At 35.0% G+C, this 15,772-nt stretch overlaps 1 protein-coding gene across 9 annotated transcripts in view; it reads left to right on the forward strand.

Annotated features, from left to right (window-relative positions):
* Window positions 1-14,386, forward strand: part of LOC127965224 (cordon-bleu protein-like 1) — a 52,520-nt gene extending 38,134 nt beyond the window's left edge. For 8 of the 9 annotated variants that reach the window (XM_052565912.1, XM_052565914.1, XM_052565915.1 and 5 more), the window contains 9 exons: window positions 91-150; window positions 699-793; window positions 1,000-1,218; window positions 3,363-3,498; window positions 7,038-7,284; window positions 8,583-8,659; window positions 8,970-10,267; window positions 12,934-13,074; window positions 13,225-14,386. In XM_052565912.1, coding sequence (XP_052421872.1) covers window positions 91-150; window positions 699-793; window positions 1,000-1,218; window positions 3,363-3,498; window positions 7,038-7,284; window positions 8,583-8,659; window positions 8,970-10,267; window positions 12,934-13,074; window positions 13,225-13,299 — 2,348 coding nt within the window. In that variant the 3' untranslated portion in view covers window positions 13,300-14,386. The remainder of the gene's footprint in view (window positions 1-90; window positions 151-698; window positions 794-999; window positions 1,219-3,362; window positions 3,499-7,037; window positions 7,285-8,582; window positions 8,660-8,969; window positions 10,268-12,933; window positions 13,075-13,224) is intronic. The other variant, XM_052565917.1, reaches the window with a different exon arrangement.
* Window positions 14,387-15,772: the final 1,386 nt, after the last annotated feature.

The raw sequence follows: 15,772 nt of genomic DNA on the forward strand, positions 1-15,772 counted from the left end.
AAGTACATTAAAATGACTCGTATGAAATCATGCACGACCGGTTTCCATAAGGTCACATTGAGATACTCATTTTTGTTTTTTTTCTTGCAGTTATCAGCCCTGTGAGTCCTATTAGTCCAGTAAGTCTGCCTCCATCTCCGACTTACTCAGGTAAGTGATGTTAAATACACCACATCTTCCATTTTATTGGAAAAATAATCAGCCTTTTTTGCACAGTTTTTACATGCAACTTCACTTGCCTTTGTTTTAGACTAGACAAATGTCCATTATCAATATGACTGACTGTATGCTTGTCATGTTATTGTTTTTTATTATGAAGCATCTTTGAGCTCAGCAAAGGCTCTATATAAATTAAATAATAATAGTAGGAGTAGTAATAGTAATCATAATAAAAAGGTTAAAAATATTGACAACTTTCAAATAAATAAATCAATGATTATAATAATTTTTAGATTTTTTAAATAATTCTTTTTAATTTGTAAAATTTTAATATAAGTTATTCTAAATATTATAAATACACTATTTATTATAAATATTATAATACATATCATTTATTTGAAAGTGATGTCATTATTAAAAAAAAAAAGTAGCTTAATTTCTCTAATGGCTTAAAATCTCCTTATTATATGAATGTCCTGTAAATAATTAGTTAAGGGTGTCTAACAGAACTAAACTAACTGAACTGCATCGGATCACAGAAGTATTTCATCACGGGAAAGAGAAAATCCAGAAGGAGAAAGAAAAGAGGCGATTCAGCTTATTTCGTAAAGGAAGTAAGAAGCAATCTGAACAGGTGAGTGTCTATAAAGGAGACCGATAACATGCTTTGAGATTTTCTGGTGATGTTGGGATAAGCTTAAAGGTGTGTGTGTGTTTTTACTTCTGTGTCAACATTCCCTGGTCATATTTGTTTTATGCAAATGGTGAAATAGTTTACTTACTCATGATTGGCTCTGGTTGGGAGTGTGCTGACTTGTGATTGGCTGTCTGTGGTTAAAGTCTACGACCGTGAGTGCACCAGCATCTCCAGTGCACAGGAAGCAGAGGCCAGTCAGCTTGAGTTCCTTCAGCGCGCATTCGCCCATTACATACGACTCCAACACCATGCCCTCCGACATGCCAAAGAAAAGACGAGCCCCGTTGCCGCCGAACATGATGTCACAGAGCATGCCTACAGACCTCGGTCATCAAACTGCTGTGCAACCCGAAGGTAACCAGGTATGTAGCGCTGTTCTGGGCTCCAGTTAATATTAACTAGCTTGCCACGAACATGCACTGGAGTCCAAAAGTCTGAGAGCACAGAGGAAATATGGGATTTCTTTCATTTAAATAAGTTTTTGGATCATAAGAAAGCAAAGAATAGAGTTTTGCATCAAATAAGGAAGGATTCTGCACAATTCTCCAGCATTTTCTTGGGTCAAAATGATTGAAGCTTAAATGCAGTACAGGGTCATCCACAAACATGAAGCTGATTTATTACGTAATTAAAATTAATCCATTGCTATATTATATTATATTATATTATATTATATTATATTATATTATATTATTAGTTCTTGTAAAACAAATTCTATATTTGTAAAATTTCGTTTTGTATTAGATTATTGCTTCTATAAAAACAAAATCTGTGAAGACATTGGACACTTCAACTGCACTAAAAATGTCTGAAGGTCATTTGCATTGCATACAAAATATCAAAGTAAAAGGAAGAAAGACAGCACAAATACTTCTAACAAAATATTGAAATAAAAGGTTGTTTGGTAGATTTAAACGATAAAAGCATGCCTTGGTTACTAACGTCACCGTTAATGACCGTTAATCAGCTGGTGTTTGGTGATTTTTTTTTTTTTCAGTGGACGTTTGAAGTTAGTTCTTCTCAAAGTGATGCAGACATTTGTAATTGTGGTTTACAGTGGGTTTCCAGACACTCTTGGGTGCCACTGTAAGTAAGCCTTCATTATATCTTGAATTAAAAAAAATATAAAACAGACAAAATATATTTTGTTTGTTATAAAAAATATAAAAAATAAAAAAAAATCTATAAAAAATAAAATAAATGCAATGACATTCAGACCTTTTATACAATGCAATGCAAACTATACAAAAAAGAAAGTCTTTTAAAGAAAAAAAGAAGACAAACTATATTTTGCTTGTTATAAAAAATATTTTAAGACATTAAAGGTGCTGAAGGGAACTTTTGTAAAAAAAAATTTTTTTACATATTTATTAAACCTGTCATTATGTCCTGACAGTAGAATATGAGACAGATTATCTGTGAAAAAAATCAAGCTCCTCTGGCTCCTCCCAGTGTCCTATTGCCATTTGCAGAAACTCCATCGCTCCCGGTAAGAAACAACCAATCAGAGCTGCGGTCCGTAACTTTGTTTGTGTTCAAAATGTAGAAAAATTTATATAATAAGCGAGTACACCATGAATCCATTTTCCAAACCGTGTTTTTAGCTTGTCCTGAATCACTAGGGTGCACCTATAATAAGTGTTTATATTCGGACTATTTTAGATTGCTTCGGGGATACCGCGGCGGAGTATATATATATATATATATATATATATATATATATATATATATATATATATATATATATATATATATATATATATATATATATATATATATATATATATATAAAAAAAATAAGACAAACTTAAGTTTGCTTGTTAAATTTTTTTTTTTTTTTATGTTTTTTAAATATTTTTATTTTTCTATTAAACAATCTTTAAAAAATAAAATAAATGCAATGACATTCAGACATTTTATTTTATGCAATGCAATGCAAACTATAAAAAATAAAACAAATGCAGTGAAATTAAGTGTTGTTTCGGTTCTTTGGTGTCACTTTCATTATCTTGAAAGACTTCTAAAGAAAAAAACAAGACAATATAAATATATATAAATAAATATATATTTCTTTTGTTTGTTATAAAATAAATATTTATTTTATTTTATTTTATTTAAAGCAAACTATAGGAAATGAAACAAATGCAGTGACATTCAGACATTTTTAAGTGTGGTTTAAGTTTCCAAACACTCTTTGTAAGTGATCCTTCATTGTTGTGGCAGTCTTTTAAAGTAAAAAAAAACAAACAAGACTTTGTAACCTGTTATTTCATGACCTGAGTTCAAAGACCACGTCTGAATTTACGTATAAACGGCACTCTGCAAATACAATGAGCAGAAAACCCATGCTTTCACTCACAGTATTTGTTTTGTTTCTACATAAACACGGTGCTGGGTTGTTTCATTTCATCACCTTGTCATTAGGGAATGTGGTTACGTTTCCCACAGCCAAATATTTGGAATTATATGTCATATTTATTACTGTCCCCCTGCCTGCTTTCCACAGAATATGGCCCCTTTGAGCCGGGGGTCCTCGACAGAGTCGTCCTTCAAGAAGTCCACCAAGCGGAAGGCCCCTCCGCCCCCCACCTCGAGCAGCGCAGCCCCTCCTGATGAAACCACACAGGACAGAGGCATCACAGGTCAGTCTGAACACAACTGAACTGTCTTATGTCATGAAAGTATATGTAAGAATGCATGGGATATATGCTATGGATTATGGGGGGGGGGGGGGGTATAGTGATTTCTATACTTTATCCATTCAAAAGACTACGAAAGTGATCCCAGTTCTTCACATAAACCTGTTGCAATACATCTGTGTCTATGATTCGCTGTGCAGTGGCGTCTTCTGTGATTGGTCATTATACCTACAGACTCCAGCCAATAGAAATGCTTCTCTATGGTCCTCAAAGTATAGAGATGATCTACTGTAAATAATAGATTCATAATGCAGTGTGGAGAGCTTCATTCATTAAAATGGAAGTTTGTGATATCGCGATTAAACTAAGAAGAGTGACAGCTTTTTAATGACTATAAAGGGAGTTTACAAATGTGAATATACGCTTTTGATTCTATACAGAACTTAATATTAAGTGAGTTATATTTTAGGAACACTGTTGTGTGATTGTGATTAATGTCCATGCAAACACAGCGGTGTTTCGTTCATGAATGAATCTAGTGAGTCAATGACCGAATGATTCAGTGAGTCACTTGCTTCGTTCCTAAATGAATCCGCTTTGAATGAATGATTCAGTGACAAAGACAGCGACTTGCTGCCACCTACTGGTGGTTAGTTTTATTTTGATTATGTAATTTTAAATTTGTTTCATATTTCTATATTCAAAACTTAATAATTAAAACATTAATTTCACAACATTGTTATTATGAAATGCATTGATGCCACCTCCGAGACTTCTCTAAATATTCCTTAATGACGTATTTGCGCTCTTCTGTGTTTAAACTCAAACTCACTAAGAGCTATGAGAATTTAATATCTTGGCTATTTCATGTTTTGTGCTCAGTAATCTGTTGGCAGTATGTGGAGAAGTAATGAAAGAAAAGTTGTTATTTGGAGTTAAGAGTATTATTTGAAGTTCTTATTTGATTATTTAGAGGATTTAAAGGGCTTGAATGAGCACAGCGGCTGTACTTTGAACGGGACAGAGATGTAGGTGGACATTTGGGGACAGTGACAGTGTTTTGCAATTGACTTTCTTAAGACTTTGTTTCCACCTAGTGGTGCAATAAACACATCACTGCTTTCTCTGATTTGATCTATGCCTTTTACTATCTTAATGATGTGTATGCTGCCTTATTAGATACCTTCTGTGTTAGACACCTGCCAGTTCTAAGGATCTAAATGAATGCTGTTTTCCCTAATTTGTGTATATGCCTTCTATATTTGTTTATTCAAACAAAGGTTTTCAAACTGGGGTCTGTTGTTAAAGCTTAAAAATTTTAACAAATAATTGATAAAAGCAATATTAAAATAATAAAAAAAGTAGATAAAAATAAATGAGCATTAGATTAAAATAAACTAGATTCAAGTAAGTAAATAAATGCTCAAATAGAAAAATAATGTAATTGATTAAAATAAAATGGATTAAAATAAATACATATCTAATGAACTGGACTATATTGAAAAATACTAGGAAAATGATGTAATAACGTACAATAAAAAAGTAGATTAAAATACAAGAAAATTGGATTGGATTCAATACCGTAAATGACTAAATAAATACATGCATATCTAACATTGCAGTCAAAAAATAATAGAAAAGTAATGTAGCGTAGTAGAAACTTCCTGTTTATATTTTAGACATATTTATAATATCAATTTTGCATAATATAAAATGGGTCTTTATACAAGAGACTAAACAGATGCTTAAAACATTTTATCATGGGGGTCTGTTGCATGAGGAAGATTGTCATCAAAAAAAAAAAGTAACATGACGTTAATAAAACATGAGATTCTAGAGTAAGCTGTGAGTTGTGTTGGCATCTCAGAAGAAGGCAGCTCACGATGTGCTGGATGTGAGCCGTTGGGTGGAGGCTGTGCTGGGGAGAATTTACTGGAGGAGTTAAATGTTTGCAGCTGTATTAGCTCGACTCGTTCTCACACTCACACACACGTTATACACTCACTCACACACACGTACGGGGCACACAGTTACAAATGAGCCGCAGCTGCGGTGTGTGTTTGGGTGTAAACACAGCTCTGACATTTCATCAGTGCAAGCCTTCAACCTGACATTTTCCTGGATGAGAAATTGAATGATTTAGTTTCCAGTTCCACTGAATGATTACAGCTCCCTAACGATTAATTAAGTAGACACCGATGAGTCTTTTTGACCTGTTCAATTTAAGAAATCAACCTTTTATTTTTTTCTTGGTTGCATGGTATTTTTTTTATTGCATGCAGTTTTTAAAGTCTTTTTTATATATGTCTGTCTGTCTCTCTCATCACAATCATCCTGAACTGCAAGCTCAGAAACTTTACTAAAACATTTATTGTGTGGAAGCAATCCTTCATTGCTTTAGTTTGGTTTCTGTTGCCTGTGCGTTTGACTCTGAATGTGCTTTGCCACATCTTACAGTATGATATCATAGTTTAGAGTTATAAAACTCAGAGCCCTCACTGAAATTTTAATGAGATGTCTATTTTCACTAATTACTGTTGTACTGCAGACTCTGTTGCCAAGGTAACACACCACCATGCTTCATAATTAGACAGTTTGATCACATCTATCTATCTATCTATCTCTCTGTCTGTCGTTCTTTAATCAAATTTCAGTTTAGACCATGTCAGTGCTGGAAGTAAGAGATGCAATAAAACCGGTCCTCTTGTAATCATTGAAGCTTTGCATATACTTTGCTCACCTGCATTGAACATCTGTGGAGTAAATGCATTAAGAAAAAATATATACGCTTTATCTCTGAAAGCACTCATAAAAATATATTTTATCTTAAGACGTGGGTTTCCTGTGAAGTAAAAAAAAAAAAAAAAAAAGTGAGATGAGGAGTTTAATTGCCATCTAATCACGAGCCGAAATCTGCAGGCAGACTTTTCTTATTGTTCATAACTATACAAAGACGGCCTCCAGAGTCCCCGCAGGGATCATTCACTCGCTTTTGTTTCTTACAAGTGTGTTTTACGAATCCTCTGCAACCTTAGCTGAGCTGCATTGTGTCACAAGGCTTTTTTTTTCAACACCGGGTCATGTCAACACTGATTGGCTGATGAAGGCCTAATAACTTCACTGCCAGACACGCAAATAAATAAATAAAGCGCCCCAAAACACATACATATGAGCTCAGAGTGGAGCAGAGATAGAAAGAGCATCTGCAGAAGGCCTCTGAATCTAAACGTGTGAGAGAGATCACAGAGACGGCTCTCTGGATGTTTCTTCATCTCGCTGGTCTCCTGAGAGGACGATTGAAGAGCTGAATCAGGCGAGAGAAGCGAGACGTCTTAATTAACAGCACTCGCTCAGTCCATATTAATGCTGCATCTGCCAGATCTCTCCCTCTGTCAGCTGAGACTGGGCATCACTTCAAGTGGATGTGGAAACCCCTGAGCTGGTGTTGCTGAGGGATAGAGTGAAGAGCTCAAAGGATCGGGCTGCTCTTTGTAATATCTAAGCATTTGACTTTGTGCATTTGTCGTGATCTTACACTGCAGAAGCGGCGTTGGCGTCTCCTCTGGAGGAGATCAGGGAACAGGAGGAGATGAACGTGAGAGCAGAAGGTCAGGTGGCCGCTGTGGAGGAAGAGGAGGAGGAGGAGGAAGACAGCAGCCTCAACTTGTCTGCCGACATCTCCCTGGACTCGGGCCGCGCTGGGACGGCATCTCCCTCTCAGGATGCAGAGATTCTGGGAAGTGGGATGGCCGGAGACGGTCCGTCATGTGACCAGTCCACTGATGCAGAGTACGTACTACTCTACAGTAAAGTTAATTTTATACAAATCTAAGTGCACAACTAAAACTAGCAGAAACACTTCACATAAAGCCTTGATGCATAATTCATTATAAAGTGTATAAAGCATTATTATTATTCATAATGTGCATTGTAATGCATTCTATCTTGCCGTAAATAATTATATTTAAAAATGTAAAATGCAGAGTGTAACAATGAATTGATAAGTGTTCTAGTGAATTAACTGTGGTTACAGTTATTCATGAGATTTTACAGTGCATTATAAGGTGCATTACAAGGCATAATTAATGCATTCAAACTGCTTTTATAATGCATTATACTGTGTATATATACAGGCCTTAAGTAAAATGTCAACCTGAAGGACCCTATCAACTCAAAAACAAGCCAGATCACTCCAGAAAAGCTTGGAAACCCATCAGAAAACCTTACTATGCCTGTTGTTTCCGTTGAATAAAAATGAGAATGAATGAATGATACAGAATTAGAATATAAATATGATGAAATGGTTATACTAGGTTCCGTTTTTTTTACATTAGTTAACTGCATTAGTTAACCGTGACAAATACTTATGAAACTTTTATTAATCATAGTTAATGTTAATTTCATTTTACAAAGTTTATTTTCATTTTAATTTTTCAAAAGTTCTATTTATTCATACTTACTGGTCTTATGCTAACAAGGAACAATTGTATTTTTATTAGCTAGCATTAACAAAGACAAAGTTCTATGTAAGGAATGTATTGTTCATTGTTTGTTAGTCTTAGTTAATGAATTAAACAAGGTTATCTTATGGGACCTTCTCGTAAAGTGTTACCAAAAAAAAACTATTATAAGATTAGAAATTGTGTCTTGCCAAGTAACTGAAATTAAATGGCTTTAAAATCGAAGTACTGTAATAAAATGACTAAAACAGAATAGAAATAAAATAAAACTGAATAGGAATAATACAAAATAAAAATGACAAACGAGTATAAATAGACTAAAACACACTTAAATGAACATGAAAATATAAAAATAGAAATTAATTTAAAAAATGTATAAATATTAACACCAACACATATAAACATGTATATAACATGTAAATGGTTTTTATTTTTTTGTTTTTATTAAATTAAATAAATCAATACAGTTATGCATTTAGCAAATGCTTTAATCCAAAGCGATTTACGGTGCATTCACGCTAACATTTTTTACCTAACACGTGTTCCCTGGGAATCGAACCCACAACATTTTTTTTAAACCTACTTTTCTATTTTTTTTTAACTTTGCATGGCTTTTTCTCTTGACAGAGTTGCAGAGGCCATAGTGAATGGAGAGATTAAGTCGGACCAGGCCACAAGCTCTCATATCCCTTCAGAAGAGATAGGTAAGCTTCAGCCCATGGGTGAGATCCTTCAGCACCTTTACACAGTGTTATACTTTAGTGTACTTTATGCAATTGTTATTCATACCTGTGAGTCATTTTTTGCAGCTTAGTTTAAATAAATGCTGTGGTTGAGTTCTGAAACTTCCTGTAGTACATCAAACTCTTTAACCTCAGAAGATTGAACAGGAAAATCTGATTCCTCATGATATGATCTCTGAAGAAAGCGCTGTTCGATGTGCAATGGGTTACAGTTTGCAGTTTGAAAGAATAAAAAGGCTTCATTGCATGACTATGTTTTCTCTTTCTCTAGAGCCTCCAACGGAAAAAACAGAAGAGGTGATGAAAAGTGGCCCTGTTCTGGAGGAGGTTTCTGTGAGCGCCACAGAAAAGCCTGCATCTTTGTTCAGCGAGCTGCAAACCACTGAATGCGGCATCCAGACGTCGCATACGGATTTGCAAGCACAGGGCTCCGAGTCCATCCTCGAAGACCAAGTGCCTAAAACCATCCCTAATTCGGTCAGCGTTGCTCACACCGAAACTCAAACGCAGATGGAGTCCCAGAAACCCTTTACGGAGCCATCGAGCTCATGCACTGAACCCTCCACCGCTCCATCGGAGTCCTCAACGGGCCTAAAAAGAGACATGGCCACTTCCACAGAAGAGCTGCGTCTTCCTGAACCACCGTTGCCTGCGATCCAACCAACTAAGGATCTTACGTCCACACCAGCCTCTAAAACAAATACTGTAAAGCATATCGTAGACGCAGAACCCAAACCCAAACCATCCAACGAGCTCACCCGCGAATACATTCCCAAAGCGGGCATGACCACCTACACCATCGTGCCTCAGAAGTCTCTCGAAAAGCTGCGTTTCTTTGAAGTAGAGTTAACTTTGGAGCCCAATGCAGAATACAAACCTGAAACAAAAGCGGTTTCCAATGGTACAGTCGCTGCTAACGGCCATCAGAACGTCTTTGCGGAAACTAGTCCTTGTACTTCTCCTCTAGCTGCCGTTTCATCCCCTGTAGAAGGAACTGAATGCAAGAAAGTTCCACCGAAAACAAGACCCAAACCAGCTTCTTTCCGCCTGCCGCAGCACAAACGAACACCCGGGGATTATGTGACCTCGGCGGTCGTTCGCCGAGCGAGTGTGGGCAGTAATAGCAGCAGCAGCAGTTGTAGCAGTCCTGTGACCCGGCCCAAAGAAACCGCGAGCAGCCCGCAATCAGATGTGTTTCCTGCACTGGACACCTTCCCTCCTCCACCGGTGCAGTGTGAAGCTGAGGACACCGCTAGAGCCAGTGATGCGCCTGCAACGGCGGATGTGCCTCTACCCGAAGCTCCCAAATTCCCACCGGCATCTGTAGTGTCCCGTCAGAAGAGTCTTCCCACAAACCCCACACCTTCGCTGAGTCTAGAGAAGCTGAGAAGCTTCGCCGCTCCCAAACCGTACTCGCCCTCTTCGCCCTCTCGTTTCGCTCAGGCCGTGTCTTCTGCAGTGAAGAGGTCACAGTCGCTTTCCCATCAACCCCTGGGGCAGTTACCACACACACATCTTCTCACAAAACAGAGATCCATTACAGAGTCCCCTGAGCCGCCGGCCAGCACCGTGAGTACAGCCTAGTAAAACTTGACTTAATAGTGGTCACTTAGGGCCAAATCTCACAAAAATATGGCCAGGTCACAATAACAGTTGGTTTTTCGAGTGTGTGTGTGGATGTGTGTGTGTGTGTGTGTGTGTGTGTGTGTTTAAATAAATGTTTTATTATTTATTTACATTTTTTATTAAATTTTTTTTTTTTTGGAATTGCAGTATGCATTGAAAACTTATTTTTATTGCAATTCTATATTATTATCATTATTATTATTGTATTTTAAGTAAAATACTTGTATGTTTTATGTTTTAACAAAAAATAAAGACTCCATGAAAAAATGTTGCATTGCAAAATGAATTGAAAATATATATATAAAAAAAATTCTTATAATAATTAGAAAAATAATACATTTTAACAAAATAAAGAATATTTTGCATTGCATTGCTAGACATTTGCATTGCTGTAATGAGCTTATGCGTTTTACTTTTGATTTGTAGGTCTTACAACTTTCGGTTATGATTCACTTGATTCTCATTACTGGAACACAGAGCAGAATCATGAAGCAAGTTTCATTAGTGCGGTTTTGTTTAATTGGTCCTGCATCAGATAAATGTATTTGTCTGTTGCATTGTGTGTTGTTGTTTCAGCATCTTTTGAGTAAAGATACTGTACGTAAACAGTTTTACGAATATTTCAAACATCTATTCTGTTCCTTTTATATTTTGTGTTTTATTATTTAAATGCAAGCACATACAGTACATTTCACTAATTTTAATGAATCATATCACTGGAATGTGCCACCACAACAAACCTATAAATCAAAAATGAGGCCACATCTTGACATATTTGCTTGTAGTTGTTACTGAACATCATTTTAAAAAATAAATGTGCTTTAAGAAAGGTCCCAATGCAAATTCTTGAGGCAGAATTTAATTTCCTTCGTCTGATTTTGAGGTAAAATAGATAGTTATTTCTGACAGATGAACTAATAATCCGACACCGTGCAGAATCGGTGTGTGTGGAGTCGGACCTGCGAGGTTTTTTGGGTGCTGCTGTAGCAGTGCGTAACTCATCCTCATTGTACTACAGTTGTTTTGTAAGTAAATATTCTATTGTGAAAGCCACCCGGTTTAAACCGGCGCTGGTAAATTAATATTGGGAGTTGGATGACACTCATTGTGATGGCAGCGTGTGTACTCAATGTGTTGACGCACATGGCTCATTAATCTATGTCCTGGATTGACCTGTCTTCTGGTCTTTGTTGTTGCGTTGTCGGGGTCAGCTGAGAGCGTGTTTAGAGATGCAGGGCGCTGTTGTGTGCTGTCAGAGGATACAATGTATGTTTGGTCTCATCGGCCTCAAAACAGTCGTGAGGAAGAGCTTTTGTTTGCTGATGGGTTAAATTATTTTTAAGATCATGTGAAACATTTATGAGAAGATTTAGTCAAGGGTGTCTAAGCTTTTGACTGATGGTGTATGTAAATACAGCTGTTTTTGACTAGGTCTCGGTCTCATATTGGGGCATAAAAATGAATATGATTAAATGCTATTCGTTGTTTATACAGAAAAACGCTTTGGAAGACATGCCTTGATTATTTAAAAATGTATGTTTTCAACATTGATGATAATCAGAAATGTTTCTTGAGCAGTAAATCAGTACATTAGAATGATTTCTGAAGATCATGTGACACTGAAGACTGGAGAGTTATGATAATGGCAATACAGCTGCACATTACAGAAATAAATCATATTTAAAAAAATAATAAATTGGAAAACCGTTAATTTGATTTCACAATATTACAGTTTTTACTGTGTTGTTGACCAAATAAATGCAGCCTTGATGAACATAAGCGTCTTCTTTCAAAAACATCTTAATGAACCTAAACCTTTGAACAGAACTGAATTTGTGAAAAAAAAAATAGTTTGTTTTATTTTATTATAAAAACATGTTTTTAATAATATTATATAATATAATACAGTACAATACAATACAATTTAAGTATTATATATATATATTTTTTTTTTTTTTTTTTTATCTTACCGACCCAAACTTTTTAGACAGTAGGGAATTTGTTGAAATATATTTTTATATTTAAGTTAGTTTTATTTTATTAATATAATATAATATAATATAATATAATATATTTTATTTTGTTTTATTACCCTTGGCCACAACATTTTTATGAAGTTAATTTGTGTTTATTTACACTAATGTGTTTATGCAGTATTTTAGACATTAAAAAATATAATAAAAAAAAAAATCTTTGACCCCAAACTTTTGAACAATAGTGAATTTGTTGAAAAATATTTGTATTTGTTTATAATATAAATTATTCAGCTGTGTTGCCTTTGCCTTGTCAAAAATTGAAATTTTTGAACCGTAATTCAAGAACTACACCAATTCATGTGTATTAAAATCTAATGTGTATCTTCAGCATTTTGCATACATACGTGTGTGTGTGTGTGTGAGTGTGTGTATTTGTTCAGATGTGTGTGTGAGTGTCTGTCAGTGGGGTACAGTTGAACATCTATCTGTGTCTTCTTCATGTGATTTATGCGCGTGACGCAGAAGCAGCAGTGTCTTTTTTCCACCGCCCCTGTTCCTGCCTAGTGCGTCTCATCCTCAGCCTTCATTGAGAGAGTGTGTATTGTGTGTTTTCTTCCCCCCTGTGGACCACAGGTGACAGACAATGGAGAAGGACGCACAGAGAGATCCGGAGAGGCCCCATGGCAAACAGCAGGCCACGGCGGCCCAGCGCCGAGCTCCACCAGAGACGGAGGCATGGGAACATGTAAGATTGGAAATACTCAACCGTCACCAGTGAGTGAATCTAACTCTAGATCTAACCATCTCTGAAGCACTCGCAAACCCTGATAATACAGTAACCCTTTATTTAAAGGTCCTTTGTGTGCTTTAACACTTTTAATATCATCTTTTAAAGTCTCTAAAGTGTACTTTTTTCCTGCACAGGGGTCTGAAGCATCTTTAGCGCCGTCTGCCACATTGAAGGGAATGTCTGAAGTCTTTCATTCAGTGGAAGAATGAAATGTGCCTCCTTTGATGGAATTCTCGTTCTCAAACATTCAAGAGTAGATCCTCTGTCTCAGTTTTTTTTTTTTTTTTTGAATAATCATGATTTTAGGTTTCTCACCCTTTAGAACTGTGCACTTTTACCATTAAAGTGCACTTAACGTTCCCTTTTTTTTTTTTTTTTTTTGCTTTTTCCCCTAACACAGCAGTTTTTAATTAGCCACAACATGCCTTAAAAAAAAAAAAAATATATATATATATATATATATATATATATATATATATATATATATATATATATATATATATATATATATATATACGTATGACCTGTATATTGTTTCATATTATATAAATAAAAAATCATATTTACTTAATATATATAAATAAAAAATAGAAAAAATATTTCAAATGTGTATAAATAAACAACAGTTCATTAAAATGAATGTATGTCAGTTCATAGTGACAATACAAAATATTAAATTAGGCTTTATCTGATGCAGAGCAGACACATGGAGATGAACTACAGCTGTGGATTTCTTTATTAATTTATTCTGCATTATTACAACTCACAGTTTTTCTCCCTTTAATATTTGTTACACCTTTTCCCTCTTAATAATTGTAGCAGAGATGCTATTAATGTTATCATATTTTAAAATGACTATTGTCGGGTTGCTTTGTGAAATGAATTACATTATGAAATGTGTAAATATGCAGATGTGAAAGAAAATGCTCTATTTCGAGGACTTTGTTTGTTTGTTTAAATTATTAGGCGTAGATTTGATTTGTATAATTATTAGCCAATGAAAAATGGTACTGAAACTTCTTCAGTTACACGAACCCTTCCTTTATTCTCGTGCCAAACATTAGGACACCGTTTATCTACGTTAATTATTATGGGCTGCAGTTATAATATGTTAAAACAGTAATAAGTTATGACATTGAACAGTTTTCTGGAGCCCACAAAAACAAATGATTAATCAAAGCTGTTGCCAAGACAGAAAACACTGGGCTTTTCATTCATTTTGAGGAGAATACTGCTGTAGTATATGTATGAACTCAATTCTCCTCTCTTTTCTGTATTAAAGACTTTTAAAGTTGGTATCCTCTTGTTGTGTTATTTTTAATTTTTTTGTCGTGTGGGTCTAATTCCAAATCAGTTTTTGACGCTGTGAGGATGTCGAAGTCTTATTTCAAGCATGCCGTGAAGAATACAAAGTAGCTGTTTACTTTCCCAAGTATGAACAATTACTGCAATCTGACACTGGCTTGACTCTGCCACCTTTATTTATTTGTGCGTCATCCAGCTGTCTTCCAGCTGACACAGGTATTCACTTCAGTGACGTCTGTTTGAGGTCTTTTGCTTCAGTGGAGGATCTTGTCCATTTCTAATGAATAAAGGTTTAATGCTGAATGGAGAAACCTATAGGGCTGAAGGCTCACTAAAGAAATGTGATGTTTTTCTGATCCCAAACTGTGTGAAGATCAAAAGGCATTCGCTGAAGAAGATAAAGAAGCAAATATTTGTGTCAAATATCAAAGGAAATAAAGGAAATGCAAAGGCTGGGACTCTTCTGCTGCTTCATAGAGATCTGGTGTACCCTGCCAATCCTTGATTTGGCGTTCTTTCTGACTTTTTCTTTTTGTAATTAATTATTTTTTCTTTGTATGCTTTTTTTTTTCTTCAGTTTTCATATTTCTTTCTTTTTTACAGATATGCAGGTCAGAACTAAACTCCAACCCTTTTATTTTACTTTTCAGTGTTATTTCTTTCTTGATTTTTCTTCCCTGATTAATTTTCTTTCCTTTTTCTTCATTAATTTATTATTATTAATTTATTTTAGGTGCATGCATGTTCATGTTTTCCTTTTCATTTTTTCTATTTATGTTTGTAATTTTGTTTAATGTTTTCATATATTGTAGTTTTTCTTGCTTTTCTTTCTTGCATTTTCTTCATTTTTCACTTTCTTTTTTGCCTTTTAAATTCTATCTTGCATTTTCTTTCTTTTTTTCTTGCATTTTCTTCATCTGTATTTTTCTAAAGCTTAATTTTCAACACAAGTTCATTTTTCGTATCTTAATTATTATTTGCATTTTCATTTCTTGCATTCGCTCCATTTTGCAATTTAATCTTTTCATGCATTTTTCATTCTTTCAGCTGCTTGTTAGTTTTTTCTTTTCTCTCTTGGATTTGTTCATCTTTCTTTTAATTCCTTTCTTGCTTTTTCTCCTTCTTGAATTTATTTTTCCTTTCTATCGGTTTATTCATCTTTATTTCATTATTTTAGCTGCATAATGATTTTTACTTGTTTTGCCTGCATTTTCTTTCTTGCGTCTTCACCATCTTTAATTATTTTGGCTGCATGTTCGTGTTTCTTCTCCATTTTTTTTCATGCATTTCCTTAATCTCTTTTTCTTCTGCCTCTTGGTTTATTGCAGTTCTTTTCTTTCAGTCTCTCTCTCTCTCTCTCTCTCTCCTTCTCCAGAC

This window comes from Carassius gibelio, chromosome B9 (assembly GCF_023724105.1).
Source record: "Carassius gibelio isolate Cgi1373 ecotype wild population from Czech Republic chromosome B9, carGib1.2-hapl.c, whole genome shotgun sequence".
NCBI lineage: Eukaryota > Metazoa > Chordata > Actinopteri > Cypriniformes > Cyprinidae > Carassius > Carassius gibelio.